The sequence below is a fragment of the Budorcas taxicolor genome, chromosome 2 (assembly GCF_023091745.1).
Source record: "Budorcas taxicolor isolate Tak-1 chromosome 2, Takin1.1, whole genome shotgun sequence".
Classification (NCBI taxonomy): domain Eukaryota; kingdom Metazoa; phylum Chordata; class Mammalia; order Artiodactyla; family Bovidae; genus Budorcas; species Budorcas taxicolor.
The window spans coordinates 177,367,337-177,393,948 of record NC_068911.1 but is presented as its reverse complement, the minus strand read 5'-3'; the positions used below and the strand labels follow the sequence as shown (position 1 = coordinate 177,393,948).

At 55.8% G+C, this 26,612-nt stretch overlaps 2 protein-coding genes across 5 annotated transcripts in view; one reads left to right on the top strand and one right to left on the bottom strand.

Annotated features, from left to right (window-relative positions):
• Positions 1-581: 581 nt before the first annotated feature.
• HTR6 (5-hydroxytryptamine receptor 6) lies at positions 582-13,097 on the top strand. Its single transcript, XM_052661077.1, has 3 exons — positions 582-1,283; positions 12,298-12,456; positions 12,654-13,097. Exons 1-3 carry the CDS (start codon positions 582-584, stop codon positions 13,095-13,097), a joined length of 1,305 nt encoding a protein of 434 aa, XP_052517037.1.
• Positions 13,098-14,576: 1,479 nt separating this feature from the next.
• The window catches only part of TMCO4 (transmembrane and coiled-coil domains 4), a 106,230-nt gene continuing 94,194 nt past the window's right edge, over positions 14,577-26,612 (bottom strand). For all 4 annotated transcript variants that reach the window (XM_052661022.1, XM_052661047.1, XM_052661038.1 and 1 more), the window contains 3 exons: positions 26,341-26,458; positions 15,178-16,379; positions 14,577-14,824 (listed from right to left, as the gene is read on the bottom strand). In XM_052661022.1, coding sequence (XP_052516982.1) covers positions 15,972-16,379; positions 26,341-26,458 — 526 coding nt within the window. In that variant the 3' untranslated portion in view covers positions 14,577-14,824; positions 15,178-15,971. The remainder of the gene's footprint in view (positions 14,825-15,177; positions 16,380-26,340; positions 26,459-26,612) is intronic.

The window sequence follows — 26,612 nt, the reverse complement described above, 5'->3', positions numbered from 1 at the left end:
CGGGCCGGCCGGCGTCCTCCAGCTCGCCGCGGGGACCGCGTCCGCCCGAGCCCGGGGTGCCTCTGCGCTGGGTCCGAGACCTGCGCTCCCCGCCGGGGGCTTGGCTTTGGCCCGTGCGGCTCCCACCCTGCGACCCCCAGCACCCCGGGTCCTCCTTGGCACCTCTCTATGTCCACTCGCCGAGAGGGGCTTGCTCCAGCCTGGAGAGCGCCCAGTGGCCCCGGGCTCCCCGGGTCCCTGCCCTCGACCCATCTTGCCGCCCGCCCCTTCGAGGGCCTCTGTGCCCACCCGGCCAAACGCCCCGAGTTCCCGTCCTCCTGACTTGCCGCTCGCTCCCGCTAGAGGACCCCGCTCCTCAGGTGCCCCCTCCCAAACTTCCTACCCAGGTGTTTGCCCCAGGTGTTTCTGCATCCCACCCAAGGACGCCCCCAGATCCTCCCTCCATCCCCCTCGCGGTGCTGACCCTTGACCCAGAGGGTCCCCCGCCCATCCCCGCCTTCCCACCAGCCAGCCTCCACGCCCACCCCGCCGCCTCCTCCTCCGGCCCCCTCTGGGGCCTCACGTCCTCGCCCTCCGCCCCCATGGTCCCAGAGCAAGGCCCCGCCAATCACAGCACCCCGGACTGGGGCTCGGGGCCGCCGCGGGCCCCCGGGGGCAGCGGCTGGGGGGCCGCCGCGCTGTGTGTGGTCATCGCGCTGACGGCGCTGCCCATCGCGCTCATCTGCGCGCAGCCCGCGCTGCGCAGCACGCCCAGCTTCTTCCTGGTGTCGCTCTTCACGTCGGGCCTGATGGTGGGGCTGGCGGTGATGCCGCCGGCCATGCTGAACGTGTTGTGCGGCCGCCGGGCGCTGGCGCGGGGCCTCTGCCTGCTCTGGGCCGCCTTCGACGCCATGTGCTGCAGCGCCTCCATCCTCCACCTCTGCCTGATCAGCCTGGACCGCTGCCTGCTCACCCTCTCGCCGCTGCGCTACAAGCTGCGCATGACGCCCGCGCGCGCGCTGGCGCTGGTCCTCGGCGCCTGGGGCCTGGCCGCGCTCGCCTCCTTCCTGCCCCTGCTGCTGGGCTGGCACGAGCCGGGCCGCGCGCCGGCACCCGCGCCGGGTCAGTGCCGCTTGCTGGCCAGCCTGCCCTTCGTCCTCGTGGCGTCGGGCCTCACCTTCTTCCTTCCCTCGGGCGCCATCTGCTTCACCTACAGCAGGATCTTGCTGGCCGCCCGCAAGCAGGCCGTCCAGGTGGCGTCCCTCTCCACCGGCGCTGCCGGCCAGGCCTTGGAGACGCTGCAGGTACGGGGCAGGACGCGCAGGGAGAGCCGGGCGTGGGGGCCGGAGAGGAATGAGCAGTCATTGGGTGCCCACTGGGCATCCACGGCTCAGTATACAACTGCTGGCACTTCCAAGTGGTCATTCCCAGCGCCCATCTTCCTCCTGAACGCCAGACTCAATGCCCAGCTGTCCACAGGACCTGCCAGGATGTGGGCACGCTTCTCAAGGGTAACATGTGCAACAGGGCATTCAGGTGGTCCCAGCTCTCTCCACTTGCTCCTCACCCATCTTCCCCATCACGGCCAGTGGCACCATCATGGCATCATGGCCCAGAAGCTTGGGAACACTTTCCCTCTCATGCTCATGGGATGCATTCACAAGCCCCTCTATACCTGCGTCATTCCTGAGGGCACCTTCCTGATCTGATCCAAGCCACCATTGCTTCTTACTTTCGAGCCTTTTTCTTTCCTTCCTGTGCTGAGTCTTCAATGAGGTGCTCAGGAGCACTGGGGCTTAGTTGCCCCAGAGCACATGAGATCTTCTTTCCCCAACCAGGGGCTGAACTTGTGTCTTCTGCATTGGAAGCCGGATTCTTAACCACCCGACCACCGGGGAAGTCCCGTGCCTGGGAGCCTTTGATAGTCTCCCGCTGCCTCCATCCCAGACCCACTCCTGTCCATTTTCTGCACAAAGAGAAACAAAAGGGCAGTCCCCTCACTCCTTGGCTCCAAAGCCTTCAGCAGCTCCCTCTGGCTGTCAAGATGGAGAGGAGACCCGGGCCAGGATCTGGCCTGGGACCTGGTCCTGCCAGCCTCTCCGGCTGCACTGCCTGCCCTGCCCACTCCCCACTTCTCTGCACCAGCCCTGCATGTCTTTCTGACACTCCCAGAAGGCGCCAGACTGTGTGCCCAGGTCTTTGCACTGGCTGTGCCCTCTGGGATGTTCTTCCCCTGGGGCCGTCCTTGCCTGACTCTTTCATTCACAGGTTACTCCTTCCCAGGGGCCCAGCCTGACCACCCCGTCTGCACACCGCCCTGCCGTCCGCTACCCTGTTATTCTCCGTCTTGACTCCCAGTTTGTTGGTTTGTTCATTGTCTGTCTCCCTTACTGGTGTGTAAGCTCCCACAAGGGCTGGCTTCTCTGGGTGGGTTTCGAGCTCTACCGCACCTAGGAAGTGTCCCCTGACTCCTTGTGAATGGGGTGGGTGCTCTTAGCTGCAGGCCCTGCAGTGTCTAGAGCGGAGTGGGTTGCACAGCGCCTGAGTCCTAGCACCTCTCTGCCCAGGGCTGGGTGTTCAGACTGCCAGGCCCGAGCCCCAGAGAATTAGACTACAGGCCCCCAGGAAGGTCCCAGCAGGGCTCTCCAGTGTCCTCCAGGTGTGGCCTCAGGTGTGGGAGGTTTCTGCAGGGTGGCAGGTCCCTTGGGGGGTGGGGGTTACTGGACAGACGGAGCTGAGAGGCTGACATCCTGGTTGGCAGCCCCCACGTGGCTCGTCCATGTCACCCCTGCAGTGAGGCCCATCAGCTAGGATGATGGCGTCCTGGGTGGACAGGAGGCCTTGGCTGCAGCCAGCTCTCTCCTGATCTATACTCACTGGAGAACCTTCTCCAGTCTCTGCAGGTGGCTGTGACCCTGACTTGGTTCTTGAGCTTCAGGATGGCTGCCATGGGCTATCCACACCCTCTCGCTGGGTTCTTGTAAAGGAGCATTTTCCCAAACTTCAGGCTTTTGGGAACTGCCTCGAGGCATCTGCCTTGCTACCCTGCCGCCCAGCCTCACACAGTCTGCGAGTCTCTGCAGCCATATGTACTTACTTAGCGATTTCTTGGAGTCATCTCATCTTTTTACTTCCATGAATTTATTTAGCAAGAAAACTTCTTATCTCTTTCACTAATGGAAAATCAGTATCCTTGCCAGAAATAGAAGGTGATCGGAACCACAACTTCAATGAGGCCGCAGAAGCCCCAGCAGTGTTGCTGAAGTCCAGCTTGGATGGCTGGAGATGCTTGAGCCCAAGGCCTGCTTTCTCCTTGTTAGATGTTGGAGGGACGTTAAAGACAGAGTAGCATCAGCATGAGGTGTTCTCTTGACATAACCAGAGGAGCTGGGAGGGTGCGCTAAAGGCCTCTGTTCTACTCTGTGACTCAGTTATTTCGTTGGGTGTTCATTCACCATCCAAGGTCATCTCCCCGTCTCACTGCCCTAATGACTAAGGAGGTGTGGAGCTGGTCTTGGTGGGGTTGGAGTGAAGAGGTCTAGATTCTTGGTTACGGCAGTGCCTGTGACACACAGATTTTCTTTCCGTGAAGCTAACCAGCTGACACTTGGATTTAAAAAAAAATTTTTTTTTAATTTATTTTTGGCTGCGCCGGGTCTTCGTTGCTGTGCAAGCCTTTCTCTAGCTGTGGCTCACGGGCTTAGTCGCTCCGTGGTGCGTGGGATCTTCCTGGGTTAGGGATCGAAACTGTGTCTCCTGCATTGGCAGGCAGATTCTTTACCACTGAGCTACTGGGGCAGTCCCCGGACACCCACAGGGGCCAATAATCCCCGTCCCTGTTGGACAGCTGGAGGACTAAGGGTCGATGAGGGGAGGCCATTTGCCCACAGTTGCACGTCTGGTCAGGGAGTTTCAAGCACAGAGCCCGGGTCTGAGCGTCGAGCTGGCAGCCGGCGGTGACGTGCCCCTGAAACCCGGCTCCAGGATCACCACCCTGGGTCCCGTGCCCCGCCGCACTGGCTGTGCCTGTCAGTCTCCTCTGCCAGGCCCTCCTGCTCTGCCACCATCCGAGGCACTCCCCGGCCTCGGTCCTCGGACCTCCTTGCTTTTTCCTATGTTCACTTCCTTAGTGAGCTCATCTCATCCTGTGACCGGAAGTACCACGTACATACTGATGACTTCCAGCCTGGACCACTCACTTTCCTCGCCCCCAACAGAATCTGGGATTTTTGCCCCAGGCTCCAGATGTAGTCCTTGACTTGTGTTCCTTATATCGACTAACTGATGTGAGTGGCTCAGGCCAGGGGCCTTGGAGGCAGCCTCTTTTTCTCTTGCTGCACACACTGTGTGCTTTCTATATTCAAAGCGCATGTAGGCCCTGACCACTTCTCATGTGTCAATTGCTGCCCACCCCTGACCAGTGGCTGAGCCCTTCATCTGATGCCCAGGTTATTGCATTGATCTTCCACTGGCTTCCTGAGCCCATTCTTGCTTTCTTTCAACTTACACTGCAGTCATAGCGATCCCTGGGAACTTCCTGGTGGTCCACTGGCTAGGACTCGGCACTTTCCCTGCTGTGAGCCTGAGTTTGATCTCTGGTCGGGGCATTAAGATCCCACAAGCTGGGAGGTGTAGCCAAAAGAAAAAAGAGAAAAGTGCAGGCCCTGTCGTGTTATTCCTTGCCCCTTGTCTGGTCTCCTTTCTATCATCTCCCACCATCCCCTCACTCTTTCTGTCTCAGCTGCACTGGGGCTCCTTGTTGTTCCTTGAGCACCAAGCACACTCCTGCCTCAGGACCTTTGCACCTGCTGTTGCCTCTGCCTGGGGAACCTCACGTCACCACACAGATCTCCCCCTAACTTCCATCCCTTTCCTCTGGCCTCTGCTTGGCTGTCTCACTAACCGCTTGGTTAGTAACAAGGTCACACTTGCACAGATCCCCTCCAGCCCTCATTTCCTAAGTTGTTCTCAGCAGCAAATAGCACAAATTGCATACTTTCCACTTATCACTGGCGTGTTTGCTTCCTCCTATTAGAATGTAACTTCTGTGAGGGTGAGGACCTGTCTTGACTTGATTCTCAGCATCTGAAGGAGGGTCGTGAGTGTTCATTGCACAGTGATGGAAGGAACGAAATGGACACAGAGCCCAGGATTCACCCCCAGCTCACGTTTCTCCCTTCTCGTCCACTTGTAGAAGCAGTTCTTGTAGCTGATGGACCCTGCGCTTCTCAGTGCATTCACCTCCTCGGTGCTGTGTGGAGTACTTCTCTTTATGTATTTATTTAACTGCACTGCATCTTGAAAGTGAAAGTCACTCAGCCGTGTCCGACTCTTTGCGACCCTGTGGATTATACAGTCCATGGAATTCTCCAGGCCAGAATACTGGAGTGGGCAGCCTTTCCCTTCTCCAGGGGATCTTCCCAAACCAGGGATCGAACCCAGGTCTCCCGCATTGCAGGCAGATGCTGTACCAGCTGAGCTACCGGGGAAGTCCTGGGCCTTAGTTGCCGCATATGGGATTTCAGTCTTCATTGCGGCATGTGGGATATAGTTCCCTGACCAGGGATGGAACCTGGGCCCCTACATTGCGATCACAGAGTCTTAGCCGTGGGACCACCAGGGAACTCCGTTGAGGACCTCTCTTGTGCAGGAGCTGTCCTGGGCTGTGAGTGCAGGCATGAGTGGGTCTGAGAAGGTCTTGCCCTCTTGAAATCTATGTTCTAGTTGGAGAGAGAGATGGTAGTCACGAAACCCTATCATGATGAGGGTTCTGGAGCTTATAAGAAGGGTGTCTCTTCTAGTAAACATCAAAAATCTATCACTCCCTGTGCGCATGTTTGCAAAATCAAGGAAGTCACAACACCAGAGGCTGAGAGGTGTCTTCGTGGGTCATTTGGTCTCTGGGCTTCCCAGGCGGCTCTGGCAGTAAAGAGCCTGCCTGCCAGCGCAGGAGACGTAAGAGGCGGGAGTTTGGTCTCTGGGTCGGGAAGATGCCCTGGAGGAGGGCATGGCAACCCCCTCCAGTATTCTTGCCTGGAGAATCCCACGGACAGAGGAGCCTGGCGGGCTGTGGTCCATAGGGTCACGAAGAGTCGGACACGACTGAGCGACTTAGCACACACATGCACTGCCTCTGAGGCAGAGTGACTCTCGGCCTCTCAAGCCTGAAATATGTCTGTGTGACTATCTCCCGCTTTCTGGAACGCCTTTTCTCTTGATTTGAATAAGGAAGTGTCAGACTCCACCATCCAGCAAGTACCTGGCTTAAAATTGCTCAGCTTGCTTCCCAAACCACCCAGATCCTAAGCAAGCTTTCTGCCGGCTAGTTTCCGTACTGCCTGGAGAACTGCCTGTGTTTGGGGACATGGCTTCTAGGAGGCCACCCTACTCTGGCCTCCTGGGTTGTGACCCTCTTTCGCCACCTGGGGTGGCGCACCGGCCTGGGGGTGGAGGCGTTTTCATTGCCTGGACCCAGCGGAACTGATGAGAAGGAACAGAACTTGGCAGGGGTGGGGGGTAGGGGGTGGGGGGGTGGTGTTAGGCCCCCTTTCTTCCCGTCCCAGCCCCACTGAACCCTTGGCTACTTCCTCGATCCAGTCTCTCGCTTTCCCACAGAGGGACGGGGGCTGGCTCCCAGTCCCTGAAGTCCTGGCCCTTCCGGAGTTTCAGACCTGGCTGTCGAGCTGGCTGGAGCGTCTTCCTCTGCCTCTATCTGCCTGTTGATGCAATAGCTCTTGGAAAGCCACTGGTTGGCTCAGTGGTTTCAGCTGGGTCCTCCCAGCCCCAGGGGCTCTGAGAAAGGAGTCCTGCTCAGAGGTCAGGCAGGGGCTGTGGCTGGGGGTGCAGAGGCGGGCGTGAGAGTTGGTGAGGGTGCCCGTGAGATGCAGCCAGGGCAAGTGTGTGCATGCATGTGTGTGCATGTGTGTGAAAGGTGGGTGCCCCTGTGGTGATGGTGCTCACCCTTGGGGGGTTCCAGAAGGACCGCTGTGGGCGCTCAGCCTCCTGGGGAGCAGCAGGCGGCCCGGCTGGGCGCCCCTGTGTCCTGCGCCCCTTGTTCTCTCTGCCAGGACTCTTGTGTCTCTGTGGCCACACGCTCTCCCCATGCCTTCCTCTCCGCTCATCCTCCCCCTTCCTCCTCCCCCTCGGCTCAGCCTCAGCCCCTCTCCTCTGCACCCCGTGTCCTCCTCCTCCCTCCCTCCCTCCATTTCTCCTCCTGACCCTCCTCCCCCAGCTTTCTTCACCCTCCATCACCCAGCTATGCATCATTCTGTCCCAGCGATCCGTCTTCCCTTCCATTTCTGCCTCCTCCCCCTCAGAGGAGGCTGTGATCCCAGAAATATCTCAGAGGGGGAGGAGGGGGTGAGCAGGAGCAGAGCTGAGCGTGACAGGCTGGGCCGCCACTCTGAACGAGGCAGCCTGCTGCAGCCAGGGTGGGGCGGGGGGCTTATCCATCTGTTTGGGCCCAGGTTCAAATCCTGCCTCTCACTGCAGCGGGTTGACTCTGGGTGAGCTGCTCGCCTCCCTCTCTCCCAGTTATCGTCTGAGGCTGTTGGAAGCACCAGTGAGATGCTTTATATATGCCTGGTGTATAGTAGCTGCTTGTCGCTTGACAAATGTTAGCTCTGTCCTTTCCTCTCAATGGTGAACTACATGGCGCTGGGAAGTTCACCCCTTTGAGTCTTCCTAGGGGCAGAAACAACCATGGCTGCCATCAGCAGCCTCATCACCATTATCAAGGAGCTGAGGTGCATACAAATAACAATAAACACCAACCATGATCACTAACTTAGTAACTAACAGTACTCACTCTTAGTAACTAACAGTACTCACACAGTACTTACTATGTACCAGGCACTGTTCAAGTAACTTTCTATTATCCTATTTAATCCTTACTACAGTCCTACAAGGTGGATGTCATATGAGAATTGCCAGCTTACAGAGGAGAGGGCTGAGGCCCAGAGAGGTTAAGTACCTTGCTTAAGGTTGCTCAGCTACTTAGTAACAGAGTCACAGTTTGAACCAGGCAGGCTAGCTCCAATGTCTACTTAGCACCCTCACACTATGATTAGATGGCTGGGCTTCCCAGGGGGCGCAGTGGTCAAGGTTCTGCTTGCCAGTGTAGGAGGTGCAAGAGATGCTGGTTGGAACTCTGGGTCAGGAAGTTCCCCTGGAGGAGGAAATGGCAACCCACTCCAGTATTCTTGCCTGGAAAATCCCATGGACAGAGGAGCCTGGTGGGCTACAGTCCACGGGGTCTCAAAGAGTTGGACACAGCAAGGTGACTGAGCGCACATGGTTAGCTGGTCATACAAATTTGAAATTACTCGAGGGAATATGTAAGTCCACTTTAAAATGAAAATTCATCAGTAGCGATAAAGTAAAAGGCCCCCTGGCCTCATCCAGGCCCTCCCACTCCTGTCTCTCCATGCCTTTCCAGCTCTTTCCCTCCGTGTTTGTGTATTTGTTTATGTGCCTAAAGAAACTTACGCCTTGCTTTGTGTCTTTTTTTAAACAGAGGCTGTCTCTCTGGTCTTGCAACTTGCTGTTATCACTTGATCCTGTGTCGTGGAGATCTTTCTGTGGGATAGATTCGTTCTTTTAAACGTCTGTGTAGTATTTTATGGTGGGAATGTATTTACCCTTTTAAACGTCTGTATAGTATTCTAAGGCTTCCCTGGTGGCTCAGCTGGTAAAGAATCTGCCTGCAACATGGGAGACCTGGGTTTGATCCTTGGATTGGGAAGACCTCCTGGAGAAAGGAATGGCAGCCCACTCCAGTGTTCTGGCCTGGAGAATCCCACGGACTGTGTACAGTCCCTGGGGTCACAAAGAGTCAGACACGACTGAGTGACTTTCACTATAGTTTTCTAAACCAGGGTTTATTTAACCGCTCTCCTCTGATGGACTTGTGAGCTGTTTCCAGTTTTTTTCTGTCACGAATGGAGCTGCAGAATACATCCTTGTTTGTGCTGAGTGGACAGACAGGTGTACAGCTGTTTATGCACATAGGGTCCTGCAGGCAGGCCTCCCTCTTGGCAGGGCCCTGCCAAGTTGTCCCCCTCTGACAGTGGGAAATGCCACAGACGTGTGGTGACGTAAGGGACGTGCCGACAACAGAACATGCCACAAGGGGTCTGAGGTGGCTTTAGGGCAGAGGGAAGTGAGCAGGATGGCACTGCCCGGACCCCAGGGTGTGGGCTGGTGGTGGCCCTCGGCTTCTGTTCCACCAGGGCCTCTTGCTGAGAGTGGTGGGGTTTTCCTTGGGGCTGTCATCCTGCAGAATGGAAGCAGCATGGTAAAGTGGAAAAGGCTCAGCGTCTGGAGCCGGAGGTGACTTTAATTCCCTGCCTCAACTCTTGTCTGCTGTGTGACTCCTGGGTAGTTATTTTGCCTCTCTCAGCCTCATCTGCAAGATGAAGAGTATAATACCTTCCTCCCAGAAAGACCGAACGACAGAATGAGTATCAGGTGCAGACGCTTTGTAAGCACTCAGTAAGTGGGGCTAACGGTGTAGGGGTTCTGTGGTGCTTTTGTTTGAGCACAGTGTGACCTTGGGAAGGCCCCCTACTCTCGCTGAGCCTCAGTTTCTTCCCTTTTGCCTGCTTTCTTGAGTCAATTCTTTGGGGAGAAGAAGAGGCAGGAAAATGCAGGTTTCTTCCCAGGAAGACTGGAGAGGGACCCTCAGATCATGGCTGACCCCTCTTGGTCGCCCTCCCCTGATGATGGCCCCTGTCTTATCTCCCCGAGTGCCTTGGTTCCCCAGTGCCCGAGAGCCTTGGCAAGATCATGGCTGTCTCTTGCCTCCTCACCAGTCTTCCAGGGGTAAGGGGGTACCTGTGTGGCTGGGGCCTGCGGGAGATGGTGTCTCCCTTCTCCCCTTGTCTGTCCCCATTGACGGCAGCAATGCAAAGTCAGAGTAGCTCTTAGGAGATTCTTCTGGGGAAGCAGGAGTCTCTCCCTCCAGGCTGACCAGTGGGGCCACAGGAGCCATAGGGAGTCCACTCTGGAGAAGAGAGAGTGAGAGGGGAGGGAAAGCAGACCCTCCTTTTCTCCCTGGCTGCTGCACAGTGAGTGAGTCAGAGCCTTTGTCCTGAGGTCTGCGCTGCTTTGGAAAGCCTGAGCTGTTGGCAGGAGGACCAGCTCCCGAGGGCGCTACAAACTTCCCCAGCCTCATCCACACACCACTGAACAATATCAGGGCTGCTATGTGCGTGCAGTAACTCCGTGTCCAGCACAGGGCATATGCGTATTATCTGCAGCCTCACAGCAGCTCCATAAGCTGAGCGTTTTCTCCCATTTGACAAATGTGGAAGCTGATCCTCTCAAGATCACAAGTGAGTGAGTGGTAGAGGCACGGTTTGAAGCCTGATCACTTGTTTTAAAAGCCCAGCTCTTGCCTCTGTGCCCCACCAAGAAAGTGGGAAGAATCAAGAGCCTCTTTTAGGCTCCCCTGTGTGAGCCTTGATATTTGTCTAACCAGATTTCACCTGGACAAATACATTGAAAAGCAGGAGTTACAGGGTGCCTGTCTCCACTCTCCTGCCCACCGCCATTCCAGATCCCACAGAAGGACAGCATGCATCTGGGGTTTCAGCACCTTGGACAGGAACCAAACCTGGGTACCCTGAAGAGACAAGCGAGAACAAGGCTGGGAGGGGGAGTTCCTGCACGGGGGGTGGGGGGGGGGGGTGGGGGGGGGTGGGGGTGGGGGTGGGGGGGTGGGGGGGGGTGGGGGTGGGGTGGGGGGGTGGGGGGTGTGGTGTGGGGGTGGCTTTAATGCTCCCGGGGGCTCATGCATCTTGGCTTTGCCTCCGCCCCTTTCCATCTGTGAAGGTTGTCTGGGAACCTGGCTCCTTTTTTCCTGCCTCCTCCTGACTCCCCAGCCTGTCTCTGGTTGCCTCAAGAGCTAAGCTGGGCTCTTGCACACTTTAGGAAGTGCTGGGGGGAATCTCTGGCCTTTAAAGCCCAGGTGTATTCCCAGGCAGCACACATACCCTTTCACAGTCCAGTGAATTATGCTCACCCCAGTATCTACATAAGCTGTCCACATAGGTGGGTTTCACTTTGTGTAGAGGATATATGAAAATCCAAGTTGATTACAACACATGGTTTAGAGGAGGGCTTCACGTTGCAGCTTTTGTAGATTCCTAGGGGTTTCAGGGATGGACTTCGCAGTGGTCTCTGAACTCTCTGGCTATGTGGGAAATTTTTTCTTCTGTGTGTGTATACACGTGTGTGTGTGTTTGTAAACATTTACAAAAGCTATTTTCTGGGGAGTAAGTTGTGTAGATTTCATTTGAATTTCAGTGGGCTCACAGAAAAACATTAAGAGAACTGCTGGGCTAATGGGTCATCCGGTACAGAGAGCCTTTTATGTTTTGGGACTCCTGGTCTCCAGTTTATAAAAGTCACATTCGAGCCCCTCAGGCCTTGTCTCCTGTGGAGCCTCTCCTTTTTCCTCCTCTTCTCCCAGCTCCTGCTCGTGAAATCCCTGTGTGGGAATGAAGATGTCTGTAAGTCCACAGTGAAATCCAAGTTTAAAATACCAAGTTCACTCCCATCCCTAGTGATTTATAAGATATTTAATTGCACACATTTGTTTGGGGCACATGTTTTCAAAATAAACTTTATTTTGTGGATCATGAAAACAGTGGTGCAAAACTGTCACTCCAAAATATGAAGAGAATCAATTCACAGGCAAAGAGATAGTCAAGCCTCGCACAGCAGCTGGCTTCTTTCGTCAAGTACTGTTCAATTGCAGCTAATTCTTGAAGTGCCCAAGTGCAGTGCAGGACGACACTGCATCCAGACACAAAGCCAACAGCTCAGGAGGCCCTCACTCCCTGCAAAGCACAGTGCTCTACACTGTCCAACAAGCAGGAACACGAGCCCCTGGGAAGTCTCACCGCCCTTCCTAGAGCTCCCTGCGCACTGCTAGTCAGGGTCAGGGCCTGATGCAGGACCAGGACAAAGGCTGTCTATTTCTGGGATCAAGGCTCGGTCTGGGGCTAAAGCTGGGCCCAGTCCGGCCCAGGCTGGAGGCTCAGTCTGAGACTGTGGCTATGTGGGGCTCAATCTGTGGCAGGTATCAGCGGTCAGGCCATGAGCAGAGTTTAGCTTATTGCTGAAGGGCTCACTCTGAAGCCAAGGTCAAGGTTCAGCCTGGAGTCAGGGTCAGGGCTCAGGCTAGGACTACAGCTGGAGCCCATTCAAGGGTCAAGGCTGAGTGTGTTAAGGGCTCGGCCTAGAATTAGGATTAAGGCTCAGTCTGGGGCCAGGAAGAGGTGCAGACAAGTCACGTGGCCTTCCTCTCTGCAGGTGCCCAGGACCCCACGCCCAGGGGTGGAGTCAGCTGACAGCCAGCGTCTAGCCAGCAAGCATAGCAGGAAGGCCTTGAAGGCCAGCCTGACCCTGGGCATCCTGCTGGGCATGTTCTTTGTGACCTGGCTGCCTTTCTTTGTGGCCAACATAGTCCAGGTAATGCCACCGCTGGGGGTGGGTGAGTCCCCGCCTTGCTGGGGAGGCCCCGAATCCCACCACCGCCAACCCCGCACCCCCAGAGCTGGGAGGGAGGGGGGCGGGCAGCCACTCAGAGCGCGTTTGCGGTCTGTCGCATCCACGCTGGGTGGGGTGCCCTGCGCCCCAGCTCCAGGATGTGCCCCCGCCCCCTCCAGGCCGTGTGTGGCTGCATCTCTCTGGGGCTCTTTGACGTCCTCACGTGGCTGGGCTACTGCAACAGCACCATGAACCCCATCATCTACCCTCTCTTCATGCGGGACTTCAGGCGGGCCCTGGGCAGGCTCCTGCCGTGTCCCCGCGGCCCCCGGGAGCAGCAGCCGGGCCTCACCTCGCCCTCCGTGCGGACCCCTCACAGCAGCGCGCGGCCCGGCCTGAGCCTGCAGCACGTGCTGCCCCTGCCGCCAGACTCGGACTCGGGCTCGGGCTCGGGCTCCGGGGGCTTTCCTGGCCCGCGGCTCACGGCCCAGCTGCTGCTGCCTGGCGCGGCCACCCGGGATCCACCCCCTCCTGCCAGGGCCACTACTACCGTCAACTTCTTCAGCATCGATCGCACGGAGCCTGAGCTGCGGCCGCATCCGCCTGGGACCCCCACGAACTGATGCAGGCGTGGAGAACTGGACTGGATGGGACCAGGTCCCCCAAGGCCTTGGACCAGCCCGTGGCTAAAACCAGGAGGCTACAGGTCCTCTGGGGAGCCATTCTGAGCTCCAGTGGGTGGCACTGAGTCAGCACCCCCTGCACACCGCGGGCCTCCAACCTGGAGGCCTGGTTGCTGGCTTTAGGACAGTTTTCTCCAGGATGCCTCACCACTGAGTGTAACTGGTGTGTGTGTGTAGAGCAGGGTTGGAGGACTCCCAGGAGTGGGGTAAGGCCCTCTTGGTCCAGCTTAGGATGCAGGCAGTCACCTCCCTTGCACATCTTATCAGCCTGCATGGGAGCCATGCCTCTGTCTGCAGAGGTGGCTCAGCGCTGGGCCAGATCCCTTGCTCTGCGGGCCTTGACCATCAGCATCAGCTCCTGGGAGTCTGTTAGAAGTGCACGCCCCTGCCCCTGCCCCACCCTAGACCTGCTGGTTGCCAGGTGAATCGTGTGCACGTTATGGTTTGAGATGTGCTGGCTCAGAGGGTCTTTAACCTGAGGATGTCTGGCTAGACAGTTTTCAGACCAGCTAGGCTCTCAGGATATACGTGCTGCCTAGTAAATATCTGAGCCTGGGAGTCAGGCAGGCAAAGTTCGAACCTCCGCTTCACTGCTTTCCAGCCCTTGTACAAGTTACTTAACCTCTGAGACTGGTATTCCACATGCAAATGGGGAAACGATGCCTGCCTCCTAGGGCGTTATGGGCACAGAACGCCCAGTACTTGGCAGGTGGTTAGTGGGTGGTCCCTGCTGCTGTTGTAACTCCTGGCCATCCAATCCCCTGGCCCCTGGTGGAGGGCCAGGAAGGGCCACTTTTTTACCCCTGCCTTCCTCCTCCTCCTCAGCCCTGGCCCGCAGCCCACGATCTGACTCTGTCTCCCCAACTCCTGGCTAGGCTGCTGCCCTGCCCCTCCTGGGGGCACATGGGTAGCTGCTGGGTTCTTGCTCAAGATCAAGGATGGGTGGTCCCTACCTTGGGCTTCCTTTGGCCTAGAAGGGAACCATCTGATGAGGACAGAACCAGTCCCTCTCCTGCTGCCTTCTGGCCTTCCCTGGGGTCAGTGAGGGAAGCAGGCGTGGGCATTGGGTCAGCAGAGTTGTAGAGAAGCCATCCCTGGTACGGGCAGGTGCCGTGGGGGAGGCAGGTGGACGCCGGCACAGGACTTGCTTTTTGTTTTTCTGACGAGGAACTCTTGGTTCCCAAAGTTTACCCACTTTAGGTTCCCTTTCAGTCCGAGGTTTTTCTTACTCCATTGCCCGCCTCCCTCCCATCTTCCCACCAAGTTCTACCAATCACGATCCCAGGGGCCACCCTGGGCGGCCTGGCGCTCTCCATGGTACTGAGCATGGAGACTCCAGGGGCCACGGTGCTTGTCGGGCTCCCCTTCTAGCCCCAGGCTTGCCCCAGCGGACTCTCAATAAGCCCTAGCTGAGGTGGTGACTGCGGTGTGGACTGAACCTGCTTGAAGGGCCACTCGGGCTGGAGAAGCCGCTGGTGAAGTGGGAAGAGACTCTGGGTGCGGGTGTCCTGTGTTCTGGTCCAGACTCTGCCTGAGCTTGCTCTGGGACCTCAGCAACGTCCTTTCCTCTCTCAGGGCTGAGTCTTCCGTGGGTGACATGAGCGGTTTGGACCAACAGCAGCAGGCTGTGTGACCAGCAGCGCTTTGGACCAACAGGCTCTGAATATCTGCTGAAGGAACAAACACACATCCCCCGAGGACCGATTCAGCTCCAATACTCTAATCCCCCCGATTCTCTCCAACCCCAGCTGCCTCCTCCCAGGCTTGTCAACATTCCCTCTGCCTGGGCTCCGGCCTCCCCAAGCGCACAGTGCGGGGGAGGGGTCATGTCCGGCTCTGCCATTCGGAGCCAGTGGGAGCACCAAGGAGGAGGGGTCAGGGGTGCAGCTACAGTGACCAAGGGCTCGGGCTCTGGAGGTTGACTGACTGGGTTTTGAGACTGATCACCTGTGTGATCTCGGGCAGGTTCCCTAAACGCTCTGGGCCTGACGGTGAAAAAGAAGACAATAACAGTACCTACCTCACTGGGTTGTTGTGAGGGGTCAGCTGAGACAATCCGTACAAAGCGCTCTGCACACGGTGAATGCTTAATAAATGGTAGCGAGTGTTATTATCTATTATTATGATCATCACACCTTAGTTTCTGCCATAGGAAATCCCCCCACGTACTTCATTCTTGTCCCAGGCCCAGCTCCTGTCCACACTGCCTGCGGACCCAGCGTCTGTGCACCCTGCTCTGTAACCATTATATTCAGGGCCCCCCTGTGGCTTTGTGGGGGGGCCTTCACGTCACATGTTTCTGATGGCCGCCCCTGTGGTTGTGCAGGGCTCGGCCTGGATGGCTGCATGCGGCAAATCTCATCGGATCTCCCAAGGGCAGAGAGGGTAAGGTGTCCGCTCCCCACTGGACCCACCCCCCCATGGCGCCTGTGGGCTGGAGCACAGCTCTGGATAGTGGTTGGAGGGGTGGGTGGACACCAGGCTCTTGAGGCTGGAGAGCTTGGCAGGGTGGCTCGAGAGAGCTCCGGACGGGCAACTGACCCCCAGCGCTGACCCAAAGCACAGGAGGTACCCAGCCAGTTCAGCCCCAGGGATCCGTACTGTGCTGGCTTGACTCTGTGGAGCTCTGGCCTCCATTCCTCGGGGAAGGGACAGTGTCTCCTTACAAGCCCCTGTCCTTCCAGTACCAACGTCTTCAGTTTAGCAAAGGCAGTGGTAGAGATTCTCCATCTCCAGAGCTTGTGGCGGGGGAGCCGGTGAAGCAGAGTAAGAGGGTGCTCCATGAAGCAGTCTGGGAAGATGACTCTCCTCGGGTCAGTCCAGCCCTGGGCAGGGCCCCTGTGTCTCACGGGCACAGGCAGGGCAGCCCAGTGGGTTGGCGCCCAGGCCATGGCTGCAGAGAGGGGGGCTCTCAGCAGGCCTGGTAGCAGCAGGAAGGGAGGCCCCTTCAGACTGGTCCAGTCCCGCTGGCACCTGGGCTTGGCAGAGGTCAGGGGGTATGGCTGCTTTGGGGGTGTCTCCGGATGTGGGACCCTGGGTTTGCCCATCCTGGTTGGTTGTCTGATCTGATGAAGAGGTGGCTGCCGCCTGGCGGGATTCCTCTTGGGGCAGGCTGCCTGGGGCCAGCAAGAGTCCCTTCTCGTCCCAGCTGGGCTTGGTGCGGATGCCCACGGCCTTCAGGATGACGTCCATCTGCCTGGCATAGTCCAAGTGGCCGCTGACCTGCAAGAGGGCAGGAAGTGAGCACCGCAGAGCCCAGTCCTCCCAGGACCCCCGGGCCTCTCCCCGTGTCATCAACCAACACCATCACTCCAACCCTCGATGATTCTCCAATCCAGAGTGAGTGGGAAGCCTCTGGGTTCAAGGCTGCTCTAGAATTTATTAAATAAAGATAAAGGAAGCTTGAGAAGACTCTAGAGAGTCCCTTGGACAGCAGGGAGATCAAACCAGTCCATCCTAAAGGAAACCAACATTGAATATTCACTGGAAGGACTGATGCTGAAGGTCCAATAATTTGGCCACCTGATGTGAAGAACTGACTCACTGGAGAAGACCCTGATGCTGGGAAAGATTGAAGGTGAGAGAAGGGGATGACAGAGCATGAGATGGTTGGATGGCATCACTGACTCAATGGACGTAAGTTTGAGCAAGCTCCAGGAGTGGGCGATGGACAGGAAGGCCTGGCGTGCTGCGGTCCACAAAGAGAAATGACTGAGCGACTGAACGGCAAAAGGAAGCTTCTCTACAGTCTGGGTCCTGTCGGGGCAGGAAAGGTCCTCCCGATAGAAGTCTGGAGTGGCAGCTCCCATCCTCTGTCTGCAGCTTTAGGTTACAGTGGAAGGGCTCTGTGGCTCACCAGCGGAGGGACCATGGGCAAGCCCTGTATCCCCCTGACCTCCACTTGCCTCAGCTGTAAAATGGGGGCAGTAAGAGTGAGTACCTCAGAGGGCTGCTCTGAAGGTTCCCCCAGGAATACTTCTGAAATCGAAAATAGGGCTATGGCTAGAAAGACTGCAAGGGGCTTTCCACGATTCCCTCTCCTCCTTCCCCTGAGTCATAAGAACAAGCGATAGCTGGACGTATTCTCCAGCCTCCCTGAACGTAGAGTGCACTACGGTGATGCGCTCTGGCCTATGAGATGAAGCACAGCGTTATTCGGTGCTCCTTGGAAGTCTCTTTAAAAGGGGGAATGCTTCTGCTTTCTCCCTGTTTCCTCTTTCCTGCTGGCTGGAATGCAGACGGGATGGCCAGGGCTTCAGCAGCCATCGTGAGCCACGTAAGGATGGCAGAGTAGCAGGAAAGAGAGTTTTGGCCCCTGAAGGCTGTGCAGCCTCTACACCAGCCCTGAAATGCCTCTTCTGGCCTTTTCCTATGTGGCAGCATCACCTCTTGTGAGTTTAAGCCACTTCACCTGGGCCTCTGTTATGGACAGAATCTTCATTAACACAAGGGTCAAGAAGTGCCGGTTCCCTTCCTGAGAGAAAAGAGACTTCTCTATTTTTGTGTTGGGATATATGTCAGTGACTGAAAAATAGGGGTGTAACTGGAGTGCCGACGCCTAACTGTGATAATGGGTGAGGCCTGATACGCAGCGGGTCCTTAATACATTGGAGGAAATATATTTATTGGCTATACTCCTTTGACAGGTATTGGGTGCTAACTGCAGACGAAGCAATGAGGCAGAGAGATAAAGGGACCCGCCCAGGGTCACACAGATGTCAGAGCTGGGCTCTGAATCCAGACCTTCTCTCTTCACAGAAAGTCAAGGGTGTGGCGGGGAAGACCTTAAACAGCATACTCGTTTTACAGATGAGAAGAGAGAAGCCCAGAGGAGGGCGGTGATTTGCCTAACGACACGCAGCCTGTGAAGAGCGCGGCCGTGTGCGGCGTTTGAGAGGCTGACTGTGGAAGCTGCTTCGTGCAAACCTTCTCCCTGAAATGGAGCCTCACGCTCTCCCCAGCCAGCTTAGGGGGAAGGCAAACACAAGACTGGACCGTCCCTCAAGGCTGAAGAGGAAGGTTTTGTTTAAAAAGAAGACACGGAACAGAGGGGAGGCTGGCTGGGACTCGAGGAGACGGCACCAAGGCCCGGCCGGCAGCGCCAGCACTCCCACTTGGCCAGAAAGCACACGGGGCCGGCCCGGTGACCACGCAATAGCACAGAAGACAAGCCCCCGCGCGGCTTTGTTATTTCCTCCTGATAACCAGAACCTGCCTCCCTCTTGCTGTTTGCTGTGCAACTGCTTTCGAAGACCGTTCAGTGAGACGTACGTGCACACACACAGAAGAGGCTTTTCGGATCCCTGGGCTCAGGGTGGAGGTCAAGGTAGGGAGGCATCCTTTCCTAGAGGGTGGACATTAGTGGCTGCATGGTGCTAGAAAGCACCTAAGTTTGGAATCAGAGAAATCGGGGTTCTAGACTTGCCTCTGTCTCTTACTAGTAACGAGGTGAGTCTGTACAATGTTCTGAACACCAGCTCCTCCATCTGTAAAAATGAGGGCCATGATACCGCATACCTTGAATCTCTGCTAAAAGAGTTCAACAGCCTGGGACTTTGCAAGAACTATTCTGCTCCATATGACCCAAACCTCTGTTTAAAAAGGGACATTACCCAGTTAGAGTTAGTGATACCCATCTCATCTCGTGGCAGTGGTGGGAAGCAATAATACAGACCACAAGGCGCGGCTCCTGGTACACACTAGGTATGCCATGCATGCAAGTCCCTTTACTTTAGTTTTCTTGGAAGGAGAGATAGAAGGTAGGGAGTTAGCTGGGCTGATCCATTTGGGAACCCAAAATGGCTGCTGAAGCTCAAGCCATCACATCTGAATTCCAGCCAGCAGAAACCTAGACCCAGAGGGATAAACAATGATGGCCTCCTTATACCTTTTCAGTGTTGACAAAGGGCTGGTACTAGGGCTGGGTGGAGGCAGGCAGGACAGGAAGGAAGGGAGGCATCTGTGGCCACAGCCGATGCCAGATGGAAATTGCACTGTGCAGCTGCCCCAGAATGCACTGCTCTGGCCTTTCTTGGCCACGGGTTGGTCCAGGCCTCAGCCAACCCTGGCCCCTGAGCTGCTGTTCTGCAAAGACGGAGCGGGAGGAAGAACTGGCTGGCAAAGCTCTGATTTTACAGGGAGCTGGGGGAACAGGAGAGCAGGAGTGAGGTGGGCGGGAGAAGAACCTCTTCTGTGCAGAGGGGCATTCTGCTGTGGCTGGCGCTGGATAAAGTTTCCAGGACTTCCCTGGCCGTCCAGAGGCTGAGACTCCGCACTCCCAATGCAGGGGCCCTGGGTTCAACCCCTGGTCAGAGAAATAGATCCCACACGCCACAACCAAGAGGGAAGACGCTGAGTGCCGCCACTGAGGCCCGGAGCAGCGAAACGAAAAGGCTGCAGCCCAAGACCGTCTTCCTGCCACCTCAACGGAGGGCCTCCTCCCACGGGGAGACACGCTGGATGTCCCTGGGGTCGCGAAGCCTCCCTGGCGTTCCCACGCTGGTTACGGACCCTCTTGGGGGCTCCCCTGTGACAACACTCACAACATGCCACCGTTCGCGTCTGCTAGCTTCGGTCTCCGTTCTGATAGACTGTGTGGGGGAGGGCAGGACCCGGCGCCCCACACCCAGCCCTGAAACGTGCAGATGCTCAGGCTTATTGACGTGAGGTGAGGGGGCCACAGGGCTTCCTGCTTCCTGCCTTGCAAGACACCTCGACTTCCCAAACCAAAGCTGCTGCCATCTGCCCAACCATTTCCAAGACTATCAGACCCCTTGGGGGCGCCTTTACCTCTCAGGCCTCAGTTTCCTCTTCTGTAAAATGGGGCTAATAAAGATACATACACCATGTGGGCTGGTTGTGAGGATTCAATGAGATAATACACGTCACAGGCTTAATGGCTGAGGGCTGGACGTCACTGACAAGAAGCCACAGAAATGTGTGGACACAGGCAGCGTGAACGCAGTGGTGAAGAGTCCCGACTTAGGGAGGTTCTGGGTTCACCCGGCTCTGCCACCCACATGCAGTGTGCCCTGCTGCAGCCCCAGTTTCTATACCCGCCCGGCTCAGCTCAGCCGCTCAGTCGTGGCTGACTCTGCGACCCCATGGACTGCAGCACGCCAGGCCTCCCTGTCCATCACCATCTCCCGGAGCTTGCTCAAACTCACGTCCATCGAGTCAGTAATGCCGTGCAACCATCTCATCCTCTGTCGTCCCCTTCTCCTCCCGCCTTCAATCTTTCCCAGCATCAGGGTCTTTTCCAAGGAGTCAGTTCGTTGCATCAGGTGGCCAAAGTACTGGAGTTGTAGCTTTAGCATCAGTCATTCCAATGACTATTCAGGACTGATCTCCTTTAGGATGGCCTGGTTGGATCTCTTTGCAGTCCAAGGGACTCTCGAGTCTTCTTTAGCACTACAGTTCAAAAGCATCGATTTTTTGGTGCTCAGCTTTCTTTATGGTCCAGCTCTCACATCCATACATGACCACTGGAAAAACCATAGCTTTGACTAGATGGACCTTTGTTGGCAAAGTAATGTCTCTGCTTTGTAATATGCTGTCTAGGTTGGTCATAGCTTTTCTTCCAAGGAGCAAGCATCTTTTAATTTCATGGCTGCAGTCACCATTTGTAGTGATTTTGGAGCCCAGAAAAATAAAGTTGGCCACTGTTTCCCCTGTTTCCCCATCTATTTGCCATGAAGTGATGGGACTGGATGCCATGATCTTACTTTTCTGAATATTGAGTTTTAAGCCACGTTTTTCACTCTCCTCTTTCACTTTCATCAACAGGCTCTTTAGTTCTTCTTTGGTTTCTGCCATAAGGGTGGTGTTATCTGCATATCTGAGGTTATTGATATTTCTCCCAGAAATCTTGATTCCAGCTTGTGCTTCATCCAGCCCAGCATTTCACATGATGTACTCTGCATATAAGTTAAATAAGCAAAGCGACAATATACAGCCTTGACATACTCCTTTCCTGATTTGGAAACAGTCTGTTGTTCCATGTCCGGTTCTAATGGTGGCTTCCTGATCTGCATACAGATTTCTCAGGAGGCAGGTCAGCTGGTCTGGTATTCCCATCTCTTTCAGAATTTTCCACAGTTTATTGTGACCCACACAGTCAAAGGCTTTGGCATAGTCAATAAAGCAGAAATAGATGTTTTTCTGGAACTCTCTTGCTTTTTCGATGATCCATTGGATGTTGGCAATTTGACCTCTGGTTCCTCTGCCTTTTCTAAAACCAGCTTGAACATCTATCTGGAAGTTCACGGTTCACATATTGCTGAAGCCTGGCTTGGAGGATTCTGAGCATTATTTTACTAGCATGTGAGATGAGTGCAACTGTGTGGTAGTTTGAGCATTCTTTGGCATTGCCTTTCTTTGGGATTGGAATGAAAACTGACCTTTTCCAGTCTTATGGCCACTGCTGAGTTTTCCAAATTTGCTGGCATATTGAGTGCAGCACCTTTACAGCATCATCTTTTAGGATTCGAAATAGCTCAGCTGGAATTCCATCACCTCCACTACCTTTGTTCATAGTGATGCTTCCTAAGGCCCACTTGACTTCACATTCCAGGATGTCTGGCTCTAGGTGAGTGTGACTGATGACACCATGTGATTATCTGGGTCGTGAAGATCTTTTTTGTACAGTTTTTCTGTGTATTCTTGTCAGTTCTTCTTAACATCTTCTGCTTTGTTAGGTCCATACCATTTCTGTCCTTTATTGAGCCCATCTTTGCATGAAATGTTCCCTTGGTATCTCTAATCTTCTTGAAGAGATCTCTAGTCTTTCCCATCCTACTGTTTTCCTCTATTTCTTTGCACTGATACCTGTACAATGGGGTCATTACTCCTACTTCACTGGACAGCTATGGGGATCAAGTGACATAAGGTCTGTAACCCACGCAGAGCAGTGTCTGGTGTGTTGGCTACTGTTACTATAATTGAGTGTCTATTTTGTGCCCTGGTGGCTCAGTTGGTAAAGAATCTGCCTGCAAAGCTGGAGACCCGGCTTCGATCCCTGGGTTGGGAAGCTCTGCTGGAGAAGGAAATGGCAACCCTCTCCAGTATTCTTGGCTGGGAAATCCCTTGGACACAGGAGCCTGGCAGGCTGCAGTCCAGGGGTCACAAAGAGTCAGACATGACTGAGCAACTAACCACCACCGTTGTGTGCCGAGACCTGGGCTAAGTCCTGGAAGTCAGCTGGCATTTCTTCTGGATCACCAAGATTCCAGAGACCCTTGACTGGATCTCTGCTCCCTAAGAAGCCGCATGAGGTGGTCCCTGGGGAGGCAGAAACCCCCATCTGCTGCAAACCAGTCCCCACACAGGAGAGGCTGAGAGAGCACCAGGCGGCCTGGCCTTCGTCTGCTTCATTCCCTGGAGATGCTCCTGTCTGTGTCAGAGCCTGACCCCGGCTCACCCCTGCTCAGGCTTGTCCTGAGGTCAGGAGCCTCTGCAGACCAGGTCTGTGTCCCGTGCCTGCCGCTGGGCTAATGCGGAGGGCTCTGCCCACGTGGGCCCGGCCGGGAGAAGGCGGGTCCTTAGGTCTCAGCCCTGAGCATGGGGCAGGCACTGCTTGCCAACAGCAGTCATGAGGACTCTGTTGCCAGCAACGTCTCCTCCAGCAAGAATTTTCAAGGAAAATAGGAGGGCGGCACGAAGGCAATGCTAATTACCTCTAATTACCCAGAAAAGGAAAGCACTGCTTTCTCTGATGCATCCTAATGCGATAAAGAGCTATTATTAGGCAGGAGCTGGGAGGCTGCCATGAAGGAATCTGAGCCCGGAGAGGAATCTCTGCAGCTGCTGGTCTCAGGGGCAGGGAGGCGGAGACTAGCATTAAAGGTGGGCCTCCTGTGCACCAAGCATCGCGCACACGCCCTGGAAGGTAGGTGGTAGCCCTTGTTTCTAGGATGCGGCCCCCGAGGCACAGAGAGGTTAAGTCACTGGCCTGAGGTCACACAGCCAGCACACCAGCAGCAGAGGTGGGTTCTGAGCCAGGCCTCCCTCTCATTGACAGCTGTGCTCTTCCCACTACATCCCATTCAGAGGCTTCCCAGGGCAGAGTCGACATCTTCCAAGGGCTCTGTAGCATTTCAAGGAAATTTTCATTGAAAAGGAAATTTCAGCCATGCTTTTCACATTTGATTCCTGTGGCAGAGGGAGACCCCTGGCGTGGTGGGGCATCAAGTCAAACAGGACAGAGACCCCTGGACACAGGCCAGGGGGCATCCGAGTCTGGTGGTCTCAGTCTTGTCAGCCAAGCTCTCTGCACTCCCACCGGAAGATGGAGCGCACAGACTCCGGACCTGCTTTCAGAGACCGGATCTACAACTCTGCTTCCGTGAGTCTATTCTCTCAAGCCTCGCTCAGTCATGTCTGACTCTTAGCGTAGCCCGCAGCTCCTGTGTCCATGGAATTCTCCAGGCAAGAATACTGGAGTGGGTTGTCATTCCCGACTCCAGGGAATATTCCCAACCCAGGAATCGAACTGGGTCTTCTGCGTTGCTGGCAGATTCCTTACTGTCTGAGCCACCAGGGAAGCCCATTGTCTCAAGCCTCAGTGTTCTAGTCTGTGACTTGGGGATGCCCACATCCTACTCAACAGGGTTGCTGCGAGGTTGATATCGCATGAAGCAAGTCTCTCAGGGGTAAAGATGATCTAAAGAGCTGACTCTAGGGGTTGAAGCTCCTGTCTATCCTGGGACGACTGCCTCTTGAATTAGGAGTGATCAGTTTCATGGGTGCATGAGCCTAAAAACTCTTTTTATTCTTAGACCGACATCAGCCTCCAAAGCTGCCAGTTAGGAAGACACGGGGCTGACTCACTTGCCTTCCTCTGGTGGGTCAGGACTTGTGAGCCAGGGCCCTGGGAGTCTGGGGGAGTAAAGAGATGAGCCAGGACAAGTTGGCCCCCGCGAGATGGGGGCGGGCTGGGTGAGAGACCCAGGGGTCCTCAGGGCAAGGCCACGGTCCATGAGCTCCGGGGCCGGCAGTGCCTGGTAACGTTGCAGTTTCACGTTTTTGTGCTAGAATCCCCCTGTGCTCTCTTCAGGCCTCAGTTCAGCTTTAACAAACATGCAGCCAGGGACTTCCCCGGCGCGTCCAGTGGTTAAGACGTCACCTTCCAGTGCAGCGGATATGGGTTCGATCCCTGGTGAGGGAGCCAAGATCCCACATGCCTTGCAGCCAAAAAACCAAAAGCATAAAACAGAAGTAACACTGTAACAAATTTAACAAAGACTTTAAAAACTGTCCACATCAAAAAAAAAAAAATCTTTAAAAAGAAAATAAAAAAAATCCCTAAAACCTCATGCAACCTGGCGTTAGCTGTGCTGGTGGGGGTCAGGGTGCCCAGCTTCCCCCACCACGAGGTGCAGTGTGTGTGTGTGTGTTCGGGGGTGTTGTTGGCCAGGCCGCCGTTGAAACTGAATGGAGGAGCCAAGGCCGTCCTGGGTACCCCTCCCCAGGGCAGTTTCCAGATGCCCAGGGAGGGGCCTGGTCTGCCTGCTTTCAGACAGGATGGTGTGGCTGGCTCAAACCACGCTTATGCGGTACCTGGGGCAACTGGTTTATGCTTGGGAAATGCTTGGCACTTGATAAATGGCAGCTGGTAGTGTAGTAACTGGAAACTGAAGCTCCTCTTCTCGTGGGACTTTCATTGCAGCGACTTCCTCTGGCGGAGTTTGCTTGAGGATGTAACTGCAGCCCACGAACCTCCCCTTCCTCTTACTGGCAGCTGGTGCCTCTGCCACTGGTTCCCACATCTACCCAACCAGGGGCGATGCCCACTGGCTTCAGACCTGGGCTTGAGTCCTGCTTTGCCATGCTCCTGCTGAGTGACCCTGGGTAAGTCCCTTAGCCTCTCAAAGCCTCAGAGTGCTCATCCGTACAGTGGGGTATGGACACTGAAAAAGGCCCAGGGCAGAGCTGGGCATCTCGTCGGTACAAGCTATACTTAACTCTCTAGGACAGACATGTAGAGGGGGGATGAGGTTCCTGCAAGCCTGGAAAGTGGATCTAGAAACCCAAATTAGGTCTGTGTGGCTGCTAGGGGGGTCCCCCCCATTTCCCAGCAAGAATGCTTTGGACCGTCCGCCCTGCTTAGTCTGAGATGTGGAAGAGTCCTTGGGGAGTATGTTTAATATGCAGACGTGCAAGCTCCACTTCTAGAGATTGATGGGGGAGGTCTGGGCAGCGGGGCTCCGGGATCTGCATTTTAAATAAACTCTCCAGATGAGTCAAAGGCCAGGGACCTTGGAACACACTTTGCCTTCTGATGCAGGGGTGTGGGTTCAGTTTCTGGTGGGAGAGCCAAGATCCCATATGCCTTGCAGCCAAAAAACCAAACACATCAAACAGAAGCAATATTGTCACAAATTAAACCCCTTCCTTGCTCCCTATTCCAAGGTTTTGTGCATGTGTGCTAATCACCTCAGTTGTGTCTGACTCCGCAATATGGACTGCAGCCCGCCAGGCTCCTCTGTCCACGGGACCCTCCAGACCAGAATACTGGGGTGGGTTGCCATGCCCTCCTCCAGAGGATCTTCCGGGCCCAGGGATCGAGCCCACGTCTCTTACTTCTCTTGCACTGGCAGGCGGGCTCTTTGCCACTAGCGCCACCCGGGAAGCCCACCCCACGGTTTCACAGCCTGGCAGCCAGGTGCTTCTCTTCTGGTCCAGCCTGAACGCTTCCACGTGTATCCTCTGCTTGTTCCGGTTACTCTCCGGAGAAACAGACTGTCCTGACTAGTAATCTGGGCTCGGGGAGTGAGTGAGGGCCGTGGGAGGAGGAGCTGGGGGAGGAGTGGAAAGAGGGCAGTAATGTAGAGGCAAGAACATGGGCTTTGGAGGTTCAAATCCAGGTTATCGTTTGTGCATTGTAGGATGGGAATGTTCCTGAGCCTCAGTTTCCTAATCTGTGAAATGGGGATAATGATGCTTGGCCCTGAGACCATGTGCAGGTTAGAGAGGACGTGTGCCAAGGGCCTGGGGGCATTGCCCTGGCACAAGCTTGGTGCCTGTGAACAGGAGTTACCGCTTCCCAAGTGAGTTCTTACAATCTCTTGTCTGGGGTGGACCGGGCCAGGGCCTGTGTCCCTGGGACGTGGGTTGCCGGGCTGGAGTAAGATGTGTGCCGTCCCCACCCCCCAAAGTCAGCCCCAGGGGGCACGGGGGTGCTCACCACGGAGGACAGGTCCACGTTCTCCACCCTCCTGTCTTGCAGCGGCACAGGCTGCAGGCCGGCCACGCGGAGCCGCACGGAGGACGTGCGGTAGACGAAGCTCAGCAGCCAGTCCGCCCTGCGGGGGAGAGGACGCAGTGAGATGGGGTGGACGTCAGCCTCAGGAGGGCCCGGCCTGGCCCCAGCGAGCCTGGCGGGATGGGTGCTTCTGCGGGAAACCAGGGCTTGCTGCGCCCAGGGATGGCGGGGCAGCTGCAGGCGCCGATGCTTTG

What these genes read in the sequence shown, in the direction of transcription:
- HTR6 (XM_052661077.1), top strand. Translation starts at nt 582, where the DNA reads ATGGTCCCAGAGCAAGGCCCCGCCAATCACAGCACCCCGGACTGGGGC. An exon ending in AGGCCTTGGAGACGCTGCAG is followed by an intron (nt 1,284 to 12,297) that starts GTACGGGGCAGG and finishes TCCTCTCTGCAG; the next exon opens with GTGCCCAGGACCCCACGCCC. An exon ending in TTGTGGCCAACATAGTCCAG is followed by an intron (nt 12,457 to 12,653) that starts GTAATGCCACCG and finishes CGCCCCCTCCAG; the next exon opens with GCCGTGTGTGGCTGCATCTC.